General features: G+C 47.7%; 2 protein-coding genes across 2 annotated transcripts; one reads left to right on the forward strand and one right to left on the reverse strand.

The window, feature by feature from the left end:
* Positions 1–221: 221 nt before the first annotated feature.
* TrAtP1_012772 (uncharacterized protein) lies at positions 222–9,437 on the reverse strand (the record flags this gene model as incomplete). The annotated part of the gene is made up of 9 exons (XM_066115674.1): positions 222–241; positions 311–2,754; positions 2,813–7,301; positions 7,355–7,692; positions 7,749–7,993; positions 8,058–9,138; positions 9,194–9,236; positions 9,295–9,345; positions 9,401–9,437. 9 exons carry the CDS (start codon positions 9,435–9,437, stop codon positions 222–224), a joined length of 8,748 nt encoding a protein of 2,915 aa, XP_065971773.1.
* Positions 9,438–9,897: 460 nt separating this feature from the next.
* On the forward strand, positions 9,898–15,702 carry TrAtP1_012773 (uncharacterized protein). The gene is made up of 6 exons (XM_014088499.2): positions 9,898–10,228; positions 10,287–10,898; positions 10,970–11,209; positions 11,262–14,741; positions 14,811–15,232; positions 15,307–15,702. The coding sequence occupies exons 1-6, from the start codon at positions 10,039–10,041 to the stop codon at positions 15,361–15,363; spliced, it is 5,001 nt and encodes a 1,666-aa protein (XP_013943974.2). The 5' UTR covers positions 9,898–10,038; the 3' UTR covers positions 15,364–15,702.
* The last annotated feature ends 150 nt before the right edge of the window (positions 15,703–15,852 follow it).

Consider the following 15,852-nt stretch of genomic DNA (forward strand, 5'->3'; position numbering starts at 1 on the left):
CGCCTATAAAACTTTATAATTTAAGTTGAGATATAACAATCAATCTGCGTGCCATTTTCAACATGACACTTTCTTATATGAGTTTGCCAATATATCACACACCTAATCTTGTACAATCTAACCCCTTTCCATAGTTTATAACCTCACCGCAACTAGCAAGTTGCAATTGTCAAAAGAAATCCCCCATTCCCGCTCATTTCGAAAAATACATGTCCCGTCATCTACGCATATGCCGCCCATCCTACGATTCAAAGTCAGTACAATTTCTAGCCATGGCTGTGAACAACACGAAATATCCAGCTATACGTACCAGAATACAAGACTGCAAGGTTTCGCTCATCTGTCGCTTGATTGATAAGATCGTTGACCATGGCCGTCACGCTCAACGTCTTTGAAAGTTTCTTCCTCACAACCTCCAAGGCTCGATCACCCTCAGACGGCTCATTCAGATGTCCTGCGGGATTCTTCCCCTTCTTTGGATCGACGTCTGCTTGAACAGCGTCGTCAATCGCTCCGTCGCCATCCTGACGAGCTTTCTGTAGCTTCGCTAAACGCACCGGCGAGACCGACCAGCTGTACAGGGGATCGTACCGCAACACGTCCAATATCGTCATGATTGAGTACTGTTCTTCTCGAAGAGCGTCAAGTGTAAATTCGCAGCAGCGACGGAACACGCCCTCAGTCTTTGCTATCCCCATGCCATCCACAATATCTCTGGTAAGGCGGAATGGAACAAGCTCTGGCACAGGCAGGATCCTGCCTGTCTCAAACGCGATACCCAGATCGATATGGACAGCCTCTCCAGTTTTGGTGTCCAGAAGAATATTGTGGCCGTGACGATCACCCAGACCTAGTACATGACCAAGCATCGATATAGCCGCTGTGCTTCGCGTGTATGCCAGCCTTCTTGCGAACCACTCGTCAGGATCGACAAAGTACTCCATGAAGAAGTATCGCATAACGGGTTGAAATCTTTCAGTGACTTTCCTGTAAGTGCTAATGCGCTGCTCTACCGTCCGATTTTGAACGTTGAATATCTCTTTTCTGCACTGAGTGCCCTTAAGATCACGAGGATTATACCGTTCATGTGCCGGCATGAGAAATTCGTGTAGGGGAATTGTATCACGGACAAACTCGATTAGCCCAGAAGAGGCCGTAAGTGGAAGCACCTTGTATGTTCGAATGCCCAGATTCCTCTGTCGAGTGGCTCTATGAAGCTTCAGTAGTGATGAGACAGCCGCGAAAACTTGCTCCATGATGGCGTCTTGGCGAAGATCATCTTGGCCACCCTTTACCAGCTGCTTATATTTCATACCATCTGTTCCAATAGCAGTGATAATTTTCGGCGCACTCACTCCAGAGGCGATTGTCATTGTTGGCTCAAGCCTCGATATCATGGGTACTGCAGAATAATCCCTATTCGCATTGACCTCGATGTGCATTGTCGGCGGAGGTATGCGAAATTTGGTTAGGCACGTCACCAAATTCTTGGCTGCCGTGGAATCTTTCAACGCAACCTTTGCTCCCGACTTGTACTTTGCAGGGTCTCTATCGAGAGCAAGGCCATGGTAGTATTTGCTCGTTTTCTCAATCGAGACCCACACATCAGCAACAGCGTTTGTGGTTGCAAGCCTTTGCGCAATCTTCTCGTTGGCCTTCACGCGAAGAATCGCTACTTCATCCTTCTGCTGCACTCTCGCCTTGGTACTAGACCAGATGTGATACATGCCATGGTACGGATGATCGACGCAGATATTGTACACCAAATCTGCGAGGAGCTGTTGAAAAGTCGAATCTTGATTTTGTAGCCGTGATGTGAGTTGACTCATAAGTCCTGCAAACTTAGCAGTCGGTACTTTGGCGAGATGCCCCCCAACCGCTCTACTCGTCGTATCGTCGTCCGATCTTTCGAACCAGAGCGCTGTGAATCGCAAGGCATCGTTGTTGTGCTCATCTGAAGAGGCAAGTGAGAGCAGATAGTTTTCTAGACTCAGGCGGACGAATTCATTCCGCGTTGTTTCAACACGGCGCAGCTCTTGCTCATCGAGATCGAGCCACTGCTTTTCCTTTGAAAGAACGTGCGTGTATTTGGCTCTGAGCTGTGAATCCTTAGTAGATGAAATAAGTAGTTTAAGATCTTCGACTTCGTCATTTTTGCCCTTCTTCAGGCTTTGTAATCGTTTGAGATCCTCCAAGCTATCTTGATCTTGAAGCTGCTCGTCGCAAAACACAGCGAATTGATGAAATACCAGACCCGCTCCTTTTGCTTCAACGTTACCTCTTAGATCTTTGAGCGCTGGCTCGAGGTATTTCTTTTGTATATCTCGAGGCTTCTCCAGGCGTGCAACAGACATCCGATGACCAATTTTCGAAAGAAGATCAGATCGGCTCACAGGTATCGCTTGCTTCTTAAGTGTTGCAACGTTATCAGCACCCTGAAGCATTTTAATCGATGAACTCATTTCTCCATGGTCCCATAATGAGTTTGCCACTTCAATCGTAACAGCGACATCAACGTGAACACCCAATGCTTCGCACGGCTTGATAAGGTCATTCAGAGCTGTCGAGATATTCAACGATTCTTGTGTGGCTTGGTGATATCTGTAAATGCTTGAAGCGAGGAGCATTGACTTAATTTCCGTTTGCCTAATGGCTGCTGTAGGAAATGTGGCATATCCTAGAGACAATGCACGCTGGCTAAATAAGCTCATTGTTGTGCCTCGACAAGAGAGGATTTGGCTAATATCGTCATATCTGTATGTGAATTAGTAGCCGTACCTTTGCTTTTGGAGAAAAGGGGGAAAAGACTTACAGGCCGCTCTTCATCCATTGGCTGCGCCCCTGAAATTGATTCATATGGCCCTCCAGTTCAGCCAAATCCGAAATATTCAATGTCTCATCCAACTCAGAAAGTGCTGCCAAAGCTCCAAGGCGGCTTCGTAATGCCGTTGCATTGCGACTGTGGCCAACCAGACTCTTCATTGTGCGAGCAAAGCCGTCGTAGATGGCCGTTCGGACTGCCGTCAGACTCGTTGCCTGCTGCATAGTCTGGTATGCTTTGTAAGTGACAACGGCATGATGGTCGCTTGCAGCCGGCACAGGAAGGTTCCATATTTCAAGTCTTCGGGCAGTTTGAAATGTACTTTCTATGGAGACCGCAGTCGAACCGAGATTCTGTTGTGTTTGCATCAGAGAATGAGATAAACCGGCCAATCCTAGAGTGCTTAGTGTCTTAACGAGTACATGAGCGTCCGATTCCGATGTATTCTGTTGTAGTCGAATGTGACTATCGTACTGAGCGCCTCGAAAAGCTAGATTCTTCGTGCCAGCTTGCTCGTATTCCAAGCGAGACATGACGCTCGATAAGCTTGCTTCCTCCGTTAAGCCATAGTACGCATCTGGATCATCGATATTCTCAAATATTGCCAATAGGGTTTCATTCATATCGACCTCTTTGGCAACAGAAGTCCTTCGCGATGCGCGTGGCATTTCTGAGGCGGCAATCTCAGTAAAAAGGAGAGCTGTCTTGTGCATCCCACATCGAGTTGCAGACGACGCTGCTAAGGCGTAGTCTATATCCAACCAATGCAGTCGATCTACTATAGATGACTCCTTGGGATATTCTTGGGTTCTGAGATAGAGAATCGTGTTAATCAATAGCTTGATATTCTCTTTAGCTGTTTGGTCAGTTGACACAAGCCATTGTTTCATAGCGTTCGAGAGCAGCTTCTTAGTTGCCTGCTGCTGCTCTAATTGAAAGTAGAGCACTAAGTGAACAATGAAAGGAAAAGATTTCTCGGCGAAACCCTTGATATTCAGGAGGCCCGATGACAGCACTGAAAGAAGGATTGAACTTGGTACTGAATGTGCAAGATATGCACTCAAACGAGGTAACCAGCTTTTCGATGTGATATCTTCAGTCCACGAGAACTGGCCACCGTCTGTCGGAGTCATTTCAGAAGGGGGAGTCCTGTATAATCCCCATTGTGATGCAAGGAAAAGCGGCTCAGACAGACTTCGCTGACCGGCTGTGACGAGCGGGCCATCATCTTCCACGACTGCTCGCGATATTGCAGTCCGCAGTGTGGCTTCAGCCAATCCTGCAGTAGTAGAGTCTGGATTTGTTGTAAGATCTTGTAGGAGATGTAAGAGTCCCATTTCGGATCCATGAGGCCCCGGTGCTATCTTCTCATACTGGTCGAGCCGTGACTCTCGCAGTATATCGTCAGGAATGCTTCCGGACGCTAGGAATGAACGACCAACAACTCTTCCTGCCCAGGCCAAGTAATTTTCGCTTAGATTTTGAGCTCCACAGCTTTTCCACACAGCTGAAGCATGATTAATCGCATGCTGGTCACTTTCCAGGACATCATTTTTTATGTGCGTCGGGATCATAAAATCGCCACAGAGGAGACCAAGGGCAAGCTGTCTTGAAGACTCATTGAGGAGCCGGCTTCCTGCTATTTCATCGTTTAGGATATCCAAAAGAAGTTTACTCTCTGATGTGTTTTTCTCCGCATTCCCAGAAGACCGTATATGAGCTGCCGACATGGTGATGGATTTGAATAAGTCATTTTGTGGCTGGCTTTCGAATCTTGGAGAGGTATACTCTGCTAGATACTGACTAAACCACTCGTGAAACTTTTGCGCCTTACTCATAGTAGCCTTGAATTGGCTCTCTTGTGTGGTACTCGACTGACTGGATTCGAGGAAGACTCTAAGCGATGCCAAAGTCGACAGAGAATAGCCAGCAAGGAACGAGGGAACTTGGGCTAAATACGTTTTCCCCCGGGAAAGTAAATACTGGCTAATACCCAGAGCATCATCTGCGCATTCAGAATCCACAATGAAGTTTCGAATAGAGGTCAATAGCATTTCCAAACAGTATGAATCCCAAGCAACTGATCCGGCTAAGCTCACTAGTATCCTCACTTTGCGAAGAACAGAGCATGCATGAAGAGAGCCCAGTGCTGGGTGAACTGTATTGAATAGCTTTCGAGCAATCGCAGCTACGACGGCTGGCGTCCAGAGGTCCTGAAACTGGAACTCAGTGCTTTGACAAAGGCGGACCAGTTCGTTGAACACAAATTTCGCCCTGAACATGGGCTGCTGATTTGGCGGAAGGCTAGCCGGAGAATGTGCAATTGCCTTGATCGCTGCCATATTTTCGCCTGCATATTTGAGGTGCGCTTGTCTTGAGAAGATTTTTTCGATAGAGTCTTCTTGGTCAATTAGGTCAAAGAAAAGTGCAACAATGTCGATGAAGTGCGTATAGGCTGAATCGATGAATATTTTGGAACCTAGCTTTCCCTTGATGCGATCTTCCCCTCTTGTTTTTTCTTCCGCTTTGGTATTTTCTCCCCCCTTTGTCTTGTCCTGGCTTGCCTGCAGTGTCTCCAATAAGCTGTATGCTAATGAGTTTGCAAAGTTCTGTTGGATAAGTTGGCTTTCAGGTATGCCGACTAGGCGAGCTATTTCTGCGCTTGCAGCATCCTGTCCTCGCATTGTTGCTAGGCCGATCGCCTCCGCCTGTGCCGATTTCAGCAGCTCTCCAAGGCTGGTATATCCAAAGATCGAATAAGGAATGCTTTCAACTGTATTGCCTTCTAGCCAAGTATATAGAAGTTGGCGAGAAAATAACTGAAAGAGATCTGCTGGCGTCTTGAGGTTTAGAACAATGGAGATATCTGATAAACATCGTTTGGTGTAGTCTGTCGATTGAGATATATTGCCCGGGGTTTCAAAAATATGATAGACGCATCTTCTCAGGAGGGTGGGCCAGCTGCAAGCTATCTTGGATAATACGAACAGGCGGAAAGCGATGCCAGCCTTATTCTCACTCTCCCTCGGGAGATTTTCCAGAACGTCCACAAAAACGTCTTCGTGCAACATCAAAATATATAGCTCGAATATACCTGCTATCCTTTCTGCAATAAAGCACTTGACTTTCATTGAACCCTTGTTCATTATCGAGAGTAAAGAGGTTCGGCATGAGGAAAGCTTCAGTTTTTTTCCATAATCTGGGTCAATCCGTAGGAGGGTGAATAATAAACGAGCAAGTGACATCTGAGTCTTTGGAGAGAGAATATTAGAAGGAAAGCAGACGTTGACGAAATGAACATACAGATCGCCAACCATATCTGCCAAATTCTGGTTATCTTGGAGCCAGACGTTGCTGAGGCCATCGATAACCTCAATACAAGCGGTTAGGGCAACTTCGCATGACTGGAATTCCGGATTCCCTACTATTCTCCCAAGCCTCTCAACAATTGCCAATGATGTTTCCGTAGAAATAACAAGGTCAGATCTAATAATCTCTATCAAGAGACGCTGGCAGGAGAGGATCTCATCATCAGACCGTGCTAGAAGATCGTCAACAAATAGATCAGGCAATAAGCCCAGTTGACTCTCATCTTGCTTGATGAGCCTCAAGAGGACTAGTCGCAGTCGTGTATCAATGTAAAACGCCTGTGGATTTAGGCCGAGTTGGGCATTAAGCCTTGGCACTGAGTAAGTGTTTGATGAAGACATAGCTTGACTGTTGGAAGAATCGAACTCGTCATCAACGTCCATAAAATCTGCGTGATCTCCTGAGCGCTGACTTGATTCCCGCTGTTCTATCATGTCAGAAACCTTTGAAAGAAGATTGAGGATGCCAGGGCTCTTTCCAAGCAGCTGGCTCAAACTTGCGGTGTTGATTTCGGGTATGCATGACCTCAGCTCTTTCAGAGTCAAGCCAATGAAGGCTGTAGGCTCGACTGAGATCAGTGCAGCTGAAAGCGCTCTCTCGGCCAAGTCCAATAAGAGCGCTTCTAAAGAAGACGACTGAGTAGAATTGAGATCGTTGAGTTGGGGCACCAGCAGCGTTCCTATCAAGCACGCAGATATGAGGCTTTGAAATCGATTAGCTGAAATTTGGCTCCCGCCATCGCTAGCTCTTTTGCCCCAGGAGCTGCACAACTCTTTGAGTTCTTCGAGTTTGGGGTAAAGAAGTTCTAAGACAAGCTTTTTCAATGTGAAGAAGATGCTAGCATCCGCCGTAAGGGGCAAAGCTTCCTTGGATGCTAGATAGCAACACTCGTGTGAGATGATATCGGCTGTCTCATGCCCTAGCAAGAGGAGGTATTCGTTGAACTCTCCAATCTCTCGCTGCGATATCCATGCCTCGCCCAGCAGGCCACCAGAGGTAATATCTTGGCGAATCGTGCCGAAGCATTGGGCTCCGCAGCACATGTATAAAAGATTAACGAGGTCAATGGGTCGTACATGAGCAGATTGAAACGACGAATATACCAACTCGCCTAGTATTCGTTGGTTAGCAGATAGCACATATCGTTTCGGTATTTCAACGTACTCGGATTCCATCGCAAGAAAACCCATCTGATAATGTAGCTTGATGTACTCTGACTAGCACTAGGCAGCCTGGAGTTACGAAGGTGATATAAATGTGACATTAACGCAAGAGACGTGTCACATATGACGCCTGGTCCATTGATATCAGCTGTTGTGATAATGTTGTTGATGTCGTCTGCCAGATGATGATATGGCAGTATCTCAGTTTCGATAACGCAATGTATCAAAAGGCACGCAGCGCGACTCGTCGCTGGAAGGCTGATTGACCGGGCAGCCGAATGCCAGATTTGCTTCCATGTGTCTTGTTGGAGTCGACACTCTTTGGACCATAGTGCACAGCTATATAATGTCAGTACAGAGTTAAGGTGAGGAGCGGTTCATATGGTTCATAATACCTCGCGCAAGCAATCAGAGCCCAAGACGCTGTAATGGTATTTTTCCCTCCAGTAAAGTGAGCAAGGTCTCCAAGAAGCTCTTCGACCTCGCTATGGCTCAGAGTATTGGTCGCTAGCATGAATGGCACTAGCTGTAAAGCAGTTCGAACAACGCCAGCGTCTTCTGACTTGAGTTTGACTCTGATCGGATTTAGATCTTGCTGGATTCGTCTTCTCTTGCGAGGCTGCTCTCCATTGTCCACATCCTGCTCGGCGACATCTTTTTTTAGAACGCAGTAAAATAGCCTCCAAGTAAGCGATATTTTGCACAATGGCCCAGTGGCTCTCCCCTTCAACGTTGTGAGGCCGAAGTCTTAATAGACCAAGTTGCATAGCATGTCCTTCTGAAGCTGAGGGACCAAAGGTCAAATCACTAAGCTGTAGACGGAACGCTTCACTTCGCCTGGAATACTCTTGCCACAAAGGGTCTACCAGATTCTCCAGCTCACCGCGTACGACTTGATCTCCAAGATTGACAGTGATATGCTCAAAATGTAGATGCATAAGAATTATGCCCCGTAATATCTCATTTCTTAAGCCTTTGATGAGTTCGTCCTGGGAGACTTTTTCTGGGCGCCACCAGTAGCCCATATGGGCCAAAACATTCTTTGCTAACGTGATTGCGTCGTCCAGATTATCGGCTTCAATTGCACGAAAGACAGTGTTGATAATCGAGAAGCATAGCGTTGGCGTGGAGCCCAAGCTGAGATGCTTGATGCTCAGTACTCTCAGGGCAAGGTCGGTAATATCCTGCGTTCGTTGAAGGATAGGAGCATTGGCTGCCGATACTAGGCAGAAGAGACCTTCAAGGATATCCTTCAATGGACCTCCTTCTCCCGGTACATTCTGGCGCTGGGCTTGCAAGGATGAATTTGACCGAGGCACAGATCGAGATGAAGAGGCAGTTGGTGCGGGAGAAGACCTGGCTGCGTGAGGCAATGAAGCTGTGTTTGCCTCATTGGGGAGAATGTCGAGAGCAACGTCTAGAAACAAGTCAACGCAGTCCTGCCAAGTTTCTGCACTCTTCCTGGCCAAGAGCTCGGCGTTGACTGGCCGAGATACAAGTTCCGTAAGGGCCTTGACGTAATCGTGGAGCAGTGGCCGGACAAAGCCATTGTCAGGACCAGGCAAGGTTTGGGTGATGTGATCTACGGCAGCGAGCAGCGTCTTCCGTCCTATCTTGGAGGCGCCGCGACTGGCTGCCATCCGAACCGCGACGGCGCATTTCGACAATCGAGTTGCGGCTGTCGCCTGTGATTTTTTCTTATCATAGTAAGTAGGCTTATCCTTGAGTACAAAGGCGAATATGGCTTCGAATATCTCGTGATAGCTTTTATCTCCCAAGTCAGAGCTGAGCACAATGTTAGCGCCATCAAAGGTTGTTAATACGGAAGAGCCAGCCATACAGGTTCGTAGACGCATTCCGAGGATTTAACAGCTGGGCTAGGCCTTGAGATGGACGTCAATACCAGTTACCAAATGGGGATGGATAGAAATATTGACATACTATCTACAGATTTCGCCTGTTCTTTGACGTTCGTGCCTGACCTCACCTTCCCTGCAGTGACGGTTAGCAAGCATCATATTGGTAAGATTGGGTAGGATAAGCGCACTCGCCAAATCCATGACGCTCTCCCCATGAGAGGCCATTGCGAAAATTCGAGTCGCCAAGTCTAAGATCCAGTAAATGATGCTAATTGGGACTCCAGTTGATGTGTATTAAAGATATAGACATATGAGATGGACTCGAGTTCGCGTCGCGACAAAAGCTCATTAATAGTAGGTAGGAGTAGAACTCCACAGTAACAAATGAATGTTCGCGACAGGATTCATCAACGAGAAAAGGAGATCTTTCTTTAGAACGAACTCGGAAAAAAGAAAACTCTTGTACACGAGAGCAAGACAACTTTTGTGCTCGATTAACAGAAATAATTCACTCTGGCAGCTCTTTGTCCCCATGTTGGAATGGCCCACTACTGCCTAGAGTGGCCTGCAGTTCTGAGGCGCCGTGACTAGCTTTATTTACTTGAACGGGCTGAGAGCTGCATCGCGGCAAAATCTTCACCGCCTGCCCAAACTGCCCAAGACAAGGCTCAAATCTGCCAAAATCGTAACAATCCAGAAGCTCCAATCCACCAACACTGCCGTTTTCCTACGGCCGCGCACCGATTTACGCGTTGGCAGCTTCTGGGCGGCTCCCCTTATAGCGACATATTCTAATTCCAATATGCGATAGCTTGTGATTGCCAAAATGGCCGAGATTACGACATTAGACGCCCTCCAGGCCCTCCACCGCGAGCTGTTGACGCTGAGCAGCGGTGGTGGCAGCAGCTCCGACAACTTGAGCAATGAACTTCTTTTTGAAATCTTTGAGAAAGAGCTGGAGAGGCTATGGGAGCGCCCGAAGAAGAACGAAAAGAGCCGCAGCGCGGTGAAGAGCGGTATGATGCATCACCTACGGACCACGTGAAAGGGACGACAACAGCTTACAACATCTAGGCAAGGTTTCAATTGACGGCAACGAGTACTCATTGAACGACAGATTTCAACAAGATGTTTTTGCCATTTCAGACGAAATCGACTTGGACGAGCTGGACGCTGTCAGATACCTCCTCGATTCGCAAGATGATGTCTCCGTGCTGGGACGATCGCTCCTCGAATGTGCCGTGATTCGATTCCACCAACAACGAAAATACGTGTTGGACTCGTTTAGGCTGTTTTTGGAGTTGAACAACATGGATTATGATGGAGAAGAGCCGAACGCGTTAGAGACCATCAAAGTCTATGTCGATACCCGTGTACTACGAAGAACCTCCGACGCCTCGAAGCGTCTTGCGCCGAGATGTTTACGCGCGATGGCGGAAATCAAACTGTGGCTACAAAAGCTAGGAGAAAAAATAACAGCTGCTCAGACCCTAGGCAACGCGCCTGCAGATGAGCTGCCGGAGGAACTGGAAACCGTGGAATTTTCTCGCGTGAGCCTGGTTCAGCAGCATGAGGCCCTGGGCGTCATCCTATGCGAATGTATCGATAAAGGACAAGCCGAAACACCAGATTTCCTCGAATTTATCTCCGTATTGAAGAGATGGGACAAATATGACACGCTATTAGGTAAGTGTTGACAGGTTTGGAGTCAACGATGGGGATGGCCCAGCTAATGCAAATCTACTCCAAATAAATAGTTCATTATGTCCCGGCAATCGGTGCCTATATGTCTGTTTTCGCGTCATCTGAGGGAGGCTATGACCTAAGGCAGGGCAGAGAGATTAATAGAAAAATATTCCCTCCGGCAGATGACTCGACTTGGCCGCTTCCCTTTTTACATGCAACAGTTCGCGCATGGTGGCTTGCAGAATACAGTGGATGGTATCTGGATGATCCTCCCGAGTCTGCCATACCGCCAGGCACTGATTTGGATGAAGGTATGAGCCCTTTAACAGCTGCTTGACTTGAACTTTGCTAATTCAACTTTAGAGGATCGTCAGAGGTCAAAGCAGTTCATAGATTCCCTCAAAGATGGCGCGTTTGATTTCTTGCTCTCGGTAGCTGGAGACATCCGATCCCCAGACTGGCATGATTCCGTCCGGGCTGGTATGCGCAAGTGGTTACAAAGGAAATCGTCACCTCTAGTCTCTGAAAGAACCCAGTTCTCAAGCTTCTTCCAGCTGTGTTTCATGTCACAGCTAGAGGTTTTTGTCGATGCCTTTATAACCAACTTACCTGATGTTCTCCGAAAACTCAGAGTGGAAGAAGATGAGCAACGCCAGCTCAGTCAGACACATGAGCAAGATTTGGATTTGGAGAGATTCCTACTGATTATTGCATACGCCTACGAAGGACGACCCGAAGCGTCTACAAACTTTTGGCAAGATCCAGACAGCAATCTTGCTGGATTCATGCATTGGGCTTCTAGAAGAGCTTCGACGCCCCTAGTTGCAGCGTTTTGCGAGATGCTTCAAGCCATCTCCGTGAACGACGAATGTGCAACCGCTGCACATGAGTTCCTTTTAGATGAAGGCCACCATTCATCAGGAAAGATGAGAAGGACACAGTCCCTGACCTGGACTCAAATATTTAAAGAGCTTGACTTCTTCTCAGAAAAGATAAAACAGAAGCCTGCTCCAACACAAGCAGTAAGATTCCGCGGTGGAAAGCCCGCTGCTGATGTCATAGAAACCGAACCTGAGTCCTCCATGATGCTTGAATGCTATCTACGCCTTATTACTAAATTGGCGAGCGAAAGCGAGGTTACAAGACACTTTCTGCTACTGAATTCGGGCTATAATCTTGTCGACATGCTATTCGAGTTGGCCAGCAGCCCCATACCTTCTCAGCTGCGTGGCTGCGTTTTCTTGGCTTTGAAGGCTCTAGTGAGCCGCAAGAGCCTTCAAGAAAACCATGCAATGTGGAGGTGTTTGGAGAATTGGATCTCGGGAGGGTATGTCGTTGGTGCAACCGCCGCAGGTTCAATACGATTACAGCAGCCAACGCCAGTGGTATCGATGGACCGTATTTTTGATGAAATGAGTAATGGCTTCGAGGATCCCGACTCTTTTATCAAGCTCTTACTGGAACTCGTCACCCCAGCAAGCGACTCTAGTCCGCTGAACGATGGCCTACCATTCCCTGAAAATCTGGGCGCCAGTTCCCGAGCACCCGGCATTGAGGTTTACATCGACTTCGTTATTGGCCTTGTGTTTTCATCCAAGATCCAGGACCTTCAGGATGTTCATCAGACAAGAGTGCTGCGTCTTAGTTGCTTGGAGTTTATTCTTGCCTGTCTAACGTCATTCAATGAAGATCTGCTGGTTTTAGCAAACGAGACCAATATCGCCATCGACTCTTTGGTCTCGACGACCGACTTGGCGACATACGTCAGGATGCATCCTTTTGCACGAGTGATGGAGTGGATGTTCAATGATAAGGTTATGACGGCGCTATTCAATACCATTCATCAAAAGTCTACCGACATTGGAAACGCTACACCAGACTCACCACTTATTTTGGGCGTGCTGCGTGCTGTTGAGGTCATATCCAAAGTCATTGATCTCGAAACAACCTATCTCGACCTTGTCCGGCCACTGATTAAGAACCAGTCGGGCCCACGCAGGCAACCTGTTGCAAATGCCGCGTACGCTTCATTCCAAGATGGACTGGTGACCAGGTTAAATCTAGTCGTTGACCTGGGAAAATACTGCGGCATAGGCCACCCTGACCTGACTCTGGCGTGCTTGAAGTTGCTGGAGAAGATGTCATCATCATCCAAAATAACAGCTGCCTGGTCTGGAAGTAGTCGCCGTGCCCATCGGAACAAGGCAATTGTTGCCATGGAAGCCAACGGAGAGCACGAAGCCATATCAAGAGCATTCATCGCCGAAGTAATGGCGCCTCTTGAGGCAGGCAGCGGGGCAGAATCGCCTCTCTACATAACAAAGCTCTATATTCTGGATTTCTTATACCAATGTCTTCGAACGACGCCAAAAGAGCCGACCATTGCACACTTGCTACTTGGCTTTAAATGCGGACTGGATTCGGTTTCGGTAGAGGTAAACAGTGCATTTGCGTCTCGCACCTCGCTGTTCCACAGTATACTGGGTCTCTTGTTAGAGTCACCGTCCAGCGATGCTCTTGGCATGAGACAATGGCTAATTGCCATCAAATCTCGTGTGATGCGCATCTTAAATATCCTCTGGACCTCACCACTATCATCAAGAATCGCCATCCGAGAGCTCCGTGAGAATGAGCTGCTCTTCCATCTTCTTACGCGCGAGACTGTTATTCAGCCGGATTTGTTGTGGGAAGGCCAAAATGTTGGAAATCCGCAGTTTCCAATGTCTGACGGAGCCGTCACACTGGTTGAGTTTCTGACGCTGCGAAGTATGAGCTTGGAGTATATTGCCATGGAACTCTGCAAGATTGCTCAATCACGCATGCCCGGTGTTAAGAGACGCATATTCAATGCTCTGAACGGCCAAATTGTGGTGGAGAACAACGAGACGATCCAGACTCCCACTGTATTTGATTTGTTTGACTTTCTCCTGCCAGATGGGTTTTGGGAGATTCCTCCTCCATCGATTCAATTCTACAAGGATTTGGATCTTACTAGCTGCTTGGAGAAGGACGCCGACGCCAACCAGATTTACAATATAGATCGCGTTCGGGAGATTCTCTTGCTGAAGAGAGGCGAAGCGCAACAGGGGACCGTCATAGCCGTCAATGATATGGCGCTCATCGAAAAAGAAGAGGTATCAATAATGGAGTATCTCATCTCGTGCGATAGACAGAAGCAAATTGGCTCACATTGCCTCCGAGTCTTGCGATCCTGGATCAAGGTGCTGCTTGTCATGGTAGAATCCTGCGATTACAAGGGCGCTGCGCAGACATCATTCTTCCTTCAAGCACTGCAAGCCATTTTGCCAAGCTTGGAGATCTTTGCCGCAGACCGTCCGAATGAGGCTCTGGAGCTGGCCAAACTGGCGAGGGTGTTGCTATTCAAGCTGGACCTTTCACCTCTCCAGACTGAAGACAAGAACAGCAGAGCCATTGGTAACTTGGTTAGCGACAAGCTGTACCAGCTCTTCCAGACCTGTCTCCAGGCCATTGGCAAGTGGGCAGGCTCACCCGAATTAAGGTCAGTCTACTACGAGGTCTGCTACCGCTATCTAGCTGGAATGTCCGAGGATCATGGGCCATTGGCTGCTAGCCGTCCGAAGACGTTTAAGACTGTGCAGGTATATGGTGAGCGACTTATCAACGTTGTCTGCGATGATGCGTATTGCGGAGAGCCGGCATGCCAGACGTCTGCCCTCATCTTCCTGGGCGCCTTGGTCCACATGGATAGCCAGGAACGAAAGAGCTATGTTGTCGAAGCACTGAACAAGCTCAATTTCATCGGTATCCTGATTGACTCGTTGCGAAACATTATGCAAGAATGGCATGATGTCTTTGTGTCCAGTACGTTTTCTCGTCCAAGTTTTGAAAACTACCTATGAACTCTGATGCTAACCTTTTTATCATTTCTAGACAACACGGACCAACAAAACTTCCAAAACGCCCGTCTCGCTATCATCCTCCAGCTGGCTCAATCTCGCATCGGTGCCAAGTACATTCTTCACGGCAACCTCTTCCGCTCCCTCGAGAACTCTGGTCTCTTTGCTGCTGACCCTGAGCTGCAAATCGATGCGGCAAACCCTCGTGCCCTGGAGCAACATTACGATCTGCTAGCCAGGGTTGTCCGCATCATTGGCGCAGCCATCCTAAGCCGCGGCAACAACAATGTGACCCAGGGACGCAAGTTCCTTACAGACCACCGCATGCTCGTGAGCCACGCTTTGAAGCGCAGCGCCGGCATTGGTACGGGCAATGAGGGCCAGGGCTTGGAGGAGAAGATTGAAGAACTCGCAGATGCCCTAGTGGTTGTTATTGCTGCAACAAACTTCTTAGAGGTACGTCACGATGAACTCTGATTGCTATTTATCCTATGATGAGAATCGGGCAAGCTAACTTGTTCTTTTAATAGTTTGAAAATGATATCCTACCAGAGCCAAAGCCACACGAACATGCCTTCTTCCACTAGGCGAGAGAGAGATATGGGACAGACAGAGAGAGAAGTTTTTATAATACGGTTTTAGACCATGTAGGGCACAGATAATGGCAAACATGCTTTTTTTGGTTTTCCATCTAAGTTTCTTATTTTATTTTTGTTGGTTTACCTTTTTTTTCCCCTGTCTTGAATGAGAGACAGAGAGAGACAGGAGAAAATAACAGGCGTTTGCGAGGAAAGGAATTGTACAGAACACATATACAAAGAAGCATACAAGATTCACGGGAGGACGCGACGAGCATGGGGGTAGGTAGGTAGAGAGAGCAAACTGCCTTTTATCTGAAAGATGAAATAGATTCTTTTTTTCCCAAAAAGTACACGTTGTAGGATATGGGTTGCCAAAGGCAAACTGGTTGCTGCAGACAATGCTACGTGATGGCCGTATATTAATTCCCAACCTTGGCAGCTGTTCGACCGCTTATAACGAAACAGGCACCGAAATCACTTGAATGGCATTTATAC

This window comes from Trichoderma atroviride, chromosome 7, assembly GCF_020647795.1.
Source record: "Trichoderma atroviride chromosome 7, complete sequence".
Lineage (NCBI taxonomy): Eukaryota > Fungi > Ascomycota > Sordariomycetes > Hypocreales > Hypocreaceae > Trichoderma > Trichoderma atroviride.

Excerpts from the sequence above, each read along its gene's own strand:
- TrAtP1_012773 (XM_014088499.2), top strand. The coding sequence starts at position 10,039 with ATGGCCGAGATTACGACATTAGACGCCCTCCAGGCCCTCCACCGCGAG. Across the intron at positions 10,899-10,969 it reads CAAATATGACACGCTATTAG|TTCATTATGTCCCGGCAATC; the intron begins GTAAGTGTTGAC and ends CCAAATAAATAG. Across the intron at positions 14,742-14,810 it reads GCATGATGTCTTTGTGTCCA|ACAACACGGACCAACAAAAC; the intron begins GTACGTTTTCTC and ends TATCATTTCTAG.